This window comes from Brienomyrus brachyistius, chromosome 23 (genome assembly GCF_023856365.1).
Source record: "Brienomyrus brachyistius isolate T26 chromosome 23, BBRACH_0.4, whole genome shotgun sequence".
Taxonomy (NCBI): domain Eukaryota; kingdom Metazoa; phylum Chordata; class Actinopteri; order Osteoglossiformes; family Mormyridae; genus Brienomyrus; species Brienomyrus brachyistius.
This window is the reverse complement of record NC_064555.1, coordinates 5,046,698-5,055,457: the sequence shown is the minus strand read 5'-3', so window position 1 is coordinate 5,055,457 and position 8,760 is coordinate 5,046,698. Positions and strand designations below refer to the sequence as shown.

General features: G+C 53.1%; 1 protein-coding gene across 1 annotated transcript; it reads left to right on the top strand.

Moving 5' to 3' along the window:
• The first annotated feature begins 409 nt into the window (after positions 1–409).
• On the top strand, positions 410–8,058 carry lrp12 (low density lipoprotein receptor-related protein 12). The gene is made up of 7 exons (XM_048993376.1): positions 410–1,594; positions 3,132–3,188; positions 3,489–3,624; positions 4,070–4,272; positions 4,909–6,010; positions 6,363–6,495; positions 6,574–8,058. Exons 1-7 carry the CDS (start codon positions 1,516–1,518, stop codon positions 7,438–7,440), a joined length of 2,577 nt encoding a protein of 858 aa, XP_048849333.1. The 5' UTR covers positions 410–1,515; the 3' UTR covers positions 7,441–8,058.
• Positions 8,059–8,760: the final 702 nt, after the last annotated feature.

Here is an 8,760-nt window from a genome sequence, read left to right as displayed (position 1 = left end):
TATATAATGAGAATACTGTACCATTTCTGCGTTCATATTAATGGAGTCACTGTTTGTAAGTTTAGCAGCCTGTACGTTCAAGGTTTTCTTAACTTTGTTTCTGCACAACGTACGTATTCACAACTTACTTTTCCATTAAAGTGAAAAGAAAATACGAAAGAGCATTTTTATGCCACGAATCAACCAATTTCTATCGATTTACTTTATGTAAAAGATTGCATAACCCTTCAGCGTGTGTATGTGTAGCTGTTTGTCGAGGAAAAAATATTATCTGCAAAAGACAGACATTTTTGGATATTTTACTCTTTTTTAAATCTGGCATAACAGAAATCATACGCTGAAATAATAATAAAACGGGCTTTTCCTTCATGCGTCGTGCCTGCGTGCGTGGAGCCCCATGGGCCCGCGCATTGGGGGGCGCATGTCTGACGTCGGATGACCCGCCGCCCCCGGAGTGCGGAGGGGGCTGAGAGGCAGTCGGGCTTCAGGTACCCGGCTGTAACAACACGCAGCCGCGCGGCCCCGGTTACCATGGCTCTCGGTCCCGCGCCCGGGTTCTGAAGCGCGAGCCGAAGCGGGCTGAATCCTCGCCGCCGTGAGCCGCACAGCTGGCGCGTTCCGGTCGCGAGCTGCACGACCGCTTCTCTCCCGTCGCCGGACAGGGCTGGTAGACTGCTAAGCGGCTAACTGGCTAACCGAACGGCTAGCTAGCTAGCCGCGTAGCCGGCGAGCCGTGTGGACCATCTCCGAAAAACGAAGAAAAGAGAGAGAGCTATTTCGTGGTTGGCGGTTGCGAAAGGGGGGGTTCAGTCGCAGGCAGTCCGTTAGCATGCGGCTCTGTGTTTAAAGGTACAGCCGGCTAGCCGCTACCCGTCATGGTAGCTCAGACCGAGTGAGGGAGCAGCGAGTAGCCAGCCGGCTAACACAAAGAGGCTGCGGAGCCTTTGTCTCTCCTCACTTCGAGCTGGCCGCAGTTGGAGGACTGTAAACCTGAATTGGTCTGTCGGTTCGTAAGGTTCGCAGATTGTCTCGATGCCGTTAAGATCGTCGTGATAGCTCCGGTCAGTTTTATCGGCGTTACGGTAGTTTGTGCTCAACTAGCTGGCTAGCTGGCAGTCTGCGGGGGTCTTTGTGTGAACAGCTGCGTATTTGCCAGCTGGCGGGGCTAATAGAGCATTGCTCCGGATAAATACGCTCTTTACCACATAGACACACTTGCTGGATACATGTTAGGTCGGGAAACACGTTACAAAATTGACGTTTTTTCTTCACAGAAATATCGTGTCACAGTAGCTCAAAAACAGTAGCATTAGCCCAGCTAGTGGGCACCCGTGCACGGTGCGTAGGACTTGGTGTTTATACCAGGTCCAAAAGTGGGTCCTGCGCAGCGTCGCTCTCCCCTTGCCCTTAGCACTACGGGTTTTGGTCTTAGTGCGGTCTCACTCCCTGGGTGCTTATCGGTTCGCCTGGAAGTTCAGGTCTCCGAGCAGACCCCCCCCCCCATCTGTTGCTGTCATGGCCTTCGAGCGGAGTCCCGTTCGGGGCTGTGCTGGGCACCTCTGGCTCCTGATCGCCGCCGCCACCACCTTCGCCGGTAAGCGGGTCTCTTTTCTCAGTGAATAGGGAAGTCACATCGTGTAGGTGTGTGAGGAAAATGTTAGGATAGAAATTAGCTTCAAGTTTCTGTTAGATATTCGGTTTTTGGTTAATTACAACGATCGTTTTATGTACCGATTTCCTTCTGATAGTTATGCTTGTGTGACCTGGTTGCTGTGATTATTAACACAGCTGAAGTGCTCCCGTATGTAGTAGGTATGGGACGGTGTCTCTTACAGTGGTTATCCCTGTAAAATTAATACAACTTCTGTTTTCTCAGATGAAATGTAGTTTTACGTTGTGAAGTGTTGCATCTGGCTTGACTGTCCTTGTGGTTTTCTGGTCATATATTTTTAAGTGGTATTACCAGTGACCTGATTAAAGGAGACGTTTCCTGTCCAGAAGACTGCATTCAGCCAGCGGTTACAGTGTGATCCTCTGTGTTCGTAGTCTGGAGTATTTTGGTCCCGCACAAGTTTTAGATGGAGGCAGGGAGTCCTGAATTTAAAAAAGTGTGTCAGCACTGCGTTGATCCCTGTAAGACAATGGCTTTTGGGGCACAGAAAGTTGTGCAGCTTCTGTGCAGTACAGAGAGCCTCACCACTGATGACACAGCTCGCCCCGACAGTCACCCATCATGCATAATTGAGGGTCCAATGGAAAGCCAGCGTCAGGGGACAGGCTGCAGCTGCTGCCCACTCTCAGATTTGCAAACTAGCCTGGGGAGAAAAACTCATTCCGTTATATGTAGGAAGAGCAGAAAAAAAGAGACCATCATGTAACAAACATCACACCACAGTACTTATTAACAACTGAAACGGCTCCACCCCTTTTATCTGAAAGACAATTAATTGTCTTGCTGTCAGCATGTGACCACACTAATTTATAGTAGTTTTGGTGGCAGTGTACCTTAAACCAGCCTCTCCTATTTGGCTGAATAAAAAGGCCCAGTAATAAAGGGTTTTGGCAAGCAGAGCTGGCTTTATGATAAGTATGAAAAGTGAGCTTGATGGAGCAGGCTGCAGTCTCAGGCCTGCTTTGTGGATTGCCATCTGCTGTCACATGTGGAAGAATCTGAGGTCAGTCTCCCCGCGGGGGGGCAGTATTAGTGGCGTGTGCCTGACCGACGTACCGCGGCTACAGCGCCTTGCCAGTCCCGCACTGAAATAGGTGTCAGAAATATCAGACACCTAATAAATTCACAGTAACTGACACATCGGAAGTGCTTCATGGCTGTCCAGAATTGATAAAAAATGCATCCATCGGAATTCTTTGGTATCGGCAGTGATGCAGATGCAGTTCTGCAGTGCATGTGTGGTTTCTCTTACAGTTCTGCACCATGTCTGAGCCCAAAGGGAGCAAACACAGGTGTTCTGTCACGTGTAACTGCATGCGATCTCATGCCTCTGTGTGTCGAATGCCAGGTGTGCTGGTATTTTAACTTTTAACTGAAAATGAAGCCTGAACATGCTTTGTTTAGATGTCATTTCTCTCTCTCTCTCTCTCTCTCCCCCCCCCCCCCCCCCCCCCCCCAGGGAATGCCATTTGTGCTCAGCACAATGACAACGTGTACGTGTCAGGCCTCTCCAGTGGTAAGTGAGACTCACAGTGTCTGTCAAGCTAATCGAGTGTTACATGACGAAACACCAGTCCCAACAGGCATGTTTTGGCTAATGTGTACAGGCATTATCATTGTTGTGGACTTTTATGATTTCGCAGAATTTAGTTTGCACCAATAGCGACCCCATAGTTTTCCCTCTGGTGCTGCTAGCTGAATCAGACCCGGCCTAGTTTACCTTGTAACCTGGGCTTAAGTACAACAGTAGCTCACTCGAGATGTGGGTACCCCTTGAGCCTTATGTGTTTCCCTGGTGCTGTGTGTCTGTCTGCAGCTTGCGGAGACGTGGCCGAGCAAATAAGGGCTTCGAGTGGGGTGATCACGAGTCCAGGCTGGCCCTTCGAGTACCCATCCAGAATTAACTGCAGCTGGAACATCCGTGCCAACCCTGGGGAGATCATCACCATCAGGTGTGCTATCGGTGGGCCGTCCCGGTCAGCCAGTCATCTCGCCCGCTTGCTCAGCGTCTGGTGTCCTCACGATGTCCTCTGGAGACTGCACTGTGGCCAAGGCGTCTGTTACATATCATCTGGGCTGCGTATTGACGCTACCCGTCACTGATATGCTTCGTTATCCCTATGTTGTGTCCATGGTTACCACCACAGAAATAGTGCCTTTGCGTCGCAGGAAGTGATTTTTTTTTTGGCATTGAAAGTGTAATTGAAAGCATGATGTAAGTGCAGCAGTAGAGGGTAGATTTATTTAATAAAGTCATCTGCGACGTGCACTAAGTATATTTTCGTGCTGTTGAGCGTAATATGAGTGTGACGTGCGTCTGGCTGCTGTACTCTAGGACAGAACATGCGTCACCTTCTGGCGGACATGCTCACGCTTGAATTCTGGTTCCTTCCGCAGCTTCCAGGACTTTGAGGTCCAGAGTTCTCGCCGCTGCGGGTCTGACTGGGTCTCCATCGGTACATACAAGAACCTGGACGGCTACCGAGCTTGTGGCTCCTCCATCCCGGCCCCATACATCTCCTCCCAGGACCACGTGTGGATCAAGTTCCACTCCGATGACAACCTGACCGGGAAGGGTTTCAGGCTGGCTTATGTAACAGGTGGGGAGGGGGCACTTGGTGTCAGCAGGGTGGCATCGTCCTATGACAAGTGGATGATAGTCAGGTCCTTTATACTCCTGCACTCGGACTAGGCCTCATGATTACAAAACAACAACACGTTATTTCATGCCGCATTTGTGAGAAGTTTACTTCATTTGTGAGTCAGACAAGAGAAAAGGTCATTATTCTTCTGAGGTGGGAAAAGTAAGATGGAGAATTTTACAGCTGCACAGCCGTTTAATCTATTCCTGGCCTGGGCTGCTGAGGAGGCAGAGAATCCTTCATCTGCCTGGCAGTTTGTGGCCCCTTTTCCTGCTGAAATATCATTAGCACCACAGATTTACTGTTGGTGTCGTTCTCTGTTTCTTTGCACATTCATTAGGCTTAAATAAGGGCCTTTTCCTTCCTTATTTGATAATACTGTGCTAATGGTTTCCCCCTCCTCACAGCTCCACTTGAGAGCAGAGTAAATATCTCCCAACTCCTGTAGCCTCAGCCAGATGTGAGCTGTGCTCTGACCTGTCCTTAAGCAGACAAGAGCAGGCGCTCGCTTACCAGTCATCCGGGGAGAGCTGGCTCTGTCAGCACACGCGGTTTCCCTGCTAGTGTACAGTAACGTACTCGCTGTCCTTCCAGGCCGCCCGGAGGAGGTCAGCTGTGACTCGGATCAGTTCCACTGCGCCAACGGGAAGTGCATCCCGCAGAGTTGGAAGTGTAACACCATGGATGAGTGTGGCGACGACTCCGACGAGGAGCTCTGTGCCCCCACCGACCCGTCGGCCACCTTCTCCTTCCAGCCCTGCGCCTACAACCAGTTCCCATGCCTGTCCCGCTACACGCGCATCTACACCTGCCTGCCCGAGTCGCTCAAGTGCGATGGCAGCATCGACTGCCAGGACCTGGGTGACGAGATTGACTGCGACGTGCCCACGTGCGGCGAGTGGCTGCGTAACTTCTATGGCACCTTCAGCTCGCCCAACTACCCTGATTTCTACCCACCAGGCAGCAACTGTACCTGGCTCATCGACACGGGCGACCACCGCAAGGTCCTGCTGCGCTTCACCGACTTTAAACTGGACGGCACGGGCTACGGCGACTTTGTCAAGATCTACGATGGGCTGGAGGACAACCCGCGTCGTCTTCTGCGGGTGCTCACCGCCTTCGATTCGCGTGCGCCTGTCGCCGTGGTGTCATCCTCCGGACAGCTACGTGTCCACTTCTACGCGGACAAGATCAATGCAGCGCGGGGTTTCAACGTCACCTACCAAGTGGATGGCTTTTGCTTGCCCTGGGAGATTCCCTGCGGAGGTGACTGGGGATGCTACACGGAGCAGCAGCGCTGCGACGGCTTTTGGCACTGCCCCAACGGCCGCGACGAGCTCAACTGCAGCTCCTGCCGGGAGGATGAGTTCCCGTGCTCGCGTAACGGCGCCTGCTACCCCCGGTCTGACCGCTGCAACTATCAGAACCGCTGCCCCAATGGCTCGGACGAGAAGAACTGCTTCTTTTGCCAACCGGGCAACTTCCACTGCAAAAACCACCGATGTGTGTTCGAGAGCTGGGTGTGCGATGCGCAGGATGACTGCGGCGACGGCAGCGACGAGGAGAGCTGCCCTGTCATCGTGCCGACGCGTGTCATCACTGCCGCTGTTATCGGGAGCCTCATCTGTGGCCTGTTGCTGGTCATCGCCCTGGGCTGCACCTGCAAGCTCTACTCACTCCGTATGTTTGAGAGAAGGTATGCGCAGGCGTACACCCATGTGCACACGTGCATGCACACGTGGCCCGCCAAGTGCATCTCAGGCAGCAAGTGACTACACCATAGACAGGCCCCTGAAATAGAAATACTAGGTTTATGTAACGCGTCACTCCGGGTTAAATGATCCGTGCCATCCTCCGCATGTCTGTCCTGGGGATTTACTGTTTGTTTCCCTGCTCTGCTCTAAGATGCACCAAGCCTCCAGCCTGCTGCTCTTCTTTTTATTTATCTGGATTGAGCCTATTGTACTTTTCTTGTCTGGTTTCAATTTAATGGAAGCTAGCTGTAGACCCAGTCAGCTGACCCTGTGACTCTCTGGTCATGTGCTCAGGTCTTTTGAGACCCAGCTGTCGCGGGTGGAGGCGGAACTTCTGAGAAGGGAGGCTCCACCGTCTTATGGCCAGCTGATCGCCCAGGGCCTCATCCCTCCTGTGGAGGACTTCCCAGTGTGCTCTGGTAACCAGGTGAGCTGGTCGCGTAGGCCTTCCTCCTCCTGCTGTGACCGTGTCTGGGGCTGCCCCTGAATTTCTCCTTTCTTCCAGGCTTCCGTCTTGGAGAACCTGAGGCTGGCTGTTCGTTCTCAGCTGGGCTTCACCTCCATCAGACTCCCCACCTCTGGTCGCCATGGCAACCTCTGGAGGCGTCTGTTCAACTTCACCCGTTCGCCGCGCTCTGGCTCTCTGGCGCTGGTTTCGGCCGACGCAGAGGCCGCCGCCGGGAGCTCGGCCCGTGAGCCGGAGCGGACCGGGCCCCTGCGGAGCCTACTGCCCCTTGACTCAGATGACACAGACACAGAGAGCGACCGGCGGGATGCTCCCGGCGCTGTGGGTGGCCTCGTGGCTCCACTGCCCCATAAGACACCCCCTGTATCTGCTGTGGAGGCCATCGTGTCTGTGTCAGCAAGCACTGCTGACCCCCCGAGGGTGGCCGGCCCAGGGGAGACTGCAGTGGAGAGCGGCCCCGCGGAGCCCCCTTCTGGCATCCCTGGGAGGAGCCAGCTCAGCAGTGCACTAAGCCGGGTCACGCGCAGCTTGCGCTGGGTCCGTTTCTCCTTGGGTCGTTCCGGAGGCGGCGGCCAGAACCGCAGCCCACTACGGCACCTGGACCACGGCAGTGGTGCTGGCACCGGCCACGAAGAGGAGGACGACGTGGAGATGCTCATCCCCGTGTCAGACGGTACCTCTGACAGTGACTTGAGTGAGTGCTCCCGGCCGCTGCTGGAGCCCGGGGCCCTGTCGGCCCCCCTGGTGCCCCCCGCTGCCACTGGCATGCAGAGGGTAAGGCCGCCCGGTCGTGACGGGCCCTGCGAACACTGTGGCATGGTCCACACCGCACGTATCCCGGATGCCTGCCTGCAGGCCATCCCCAAGACTGAGACAAGCGATGATGAGGCGTTGCTGCTGTGCTAGGGCACCCCCATCGCCCCCAAAGTCCCCCGCCGTCAGGGAGGCATCACGGTTTCTGCCTTTTGAAATTTTACGTGCAACGTTCTTCACAACAAAAGCCAGCGGTCCCTAACGCGACCGGTACACATCACACGCGGTACGTTCCTGTCCTGAGATGCCCCCACCCCTGCAGAGGGCCCACTGCCTGTGCGGTCGCACACACCCGGTCACAAAGATGTCATCGACCGGCTGAGAAATGTGCCACACAGATAATGTCAGATGAAAGCAGATCCCCCAATTTCTCACCTTTATTCAGTTGATTCATGGCTTTTATTTCTTGCCCGTTATTGTTTGGAGAGTTGCCAGCGAAAGGGATCCGAGGGATAATTGGGGAAACCCTCGCAACGTGTGACGTTCACTGACCTTTATTGTATTTATTGTTTTGTTACTGAAAGCTTTGGTAACCTTGATGTTTTGGTACGGAAATGATTTGTGTGCGTATTTATTTGTTTTAATTTTGGTAGCTGTTATTTGGGAAGCATGTTAAATTGTCTTGTGCATTTTCGTTAAGTGATATATTGAACAAATATATATGTGACTGTTTACTGCACTAAAAACAGCTATAATAAAACGTACTCTGCCCGTGTGCCTCGCGGTGCCTTTCTTTGCTTGCGCGTGACGTTATCAGGCCGGACGCACACATGCGTCACTGTGTGCTGTTCCACTGCTTTCAGAACTTAACCCTCCTCATCGCTGCGTCTGACTTTTTTTTTTTTCCTGAATTTTCTTCAAGCTGCGTATGCTCAAAGTTCCTTCTTTCCGAGAAGGCAAGCTTTTGCCCTCTGGAGGTGGAAAAAAGAACTGTAACATTTGGCTGTAGCGGCGGTGTTGTGGATTCAGGGCTTCGAGTGTGTGCTGAGGCAGGGGGGCGGTCACTCTGGGACAGCAGCCACACCCCCCCCCAGCTCTTCCTCCCCCATGTAAAGAACGGAATGCATCAGATTGCAGGTTTCTGCCCCTGACTTTTAATAAGCACTGTCTTGCGTCAGAGGTACAGATGGTCCGTTTAACTTCCAGTTGAGTAGCTGTGCCATAGAGGGGCAGTAAGAAACAGGGTTTTACACTCCCTGCCCTATGGTATTTTCTGAGCTCAAGTGCTACGGACAGCAGCCTTCGACTTGGACCTGGACTTGGACCAGCACTTGTCACATCCAGTCTGTATGATGGGTACATTTTGATCTCATCCAGGAAAACATCCAGCAAGGTGCACTAATCGGATTAAGAGCTTATGGAATGTTATGTGGGACGTCAGGTGTGCTGGGGACTGACCTATGCTGCCAGGAC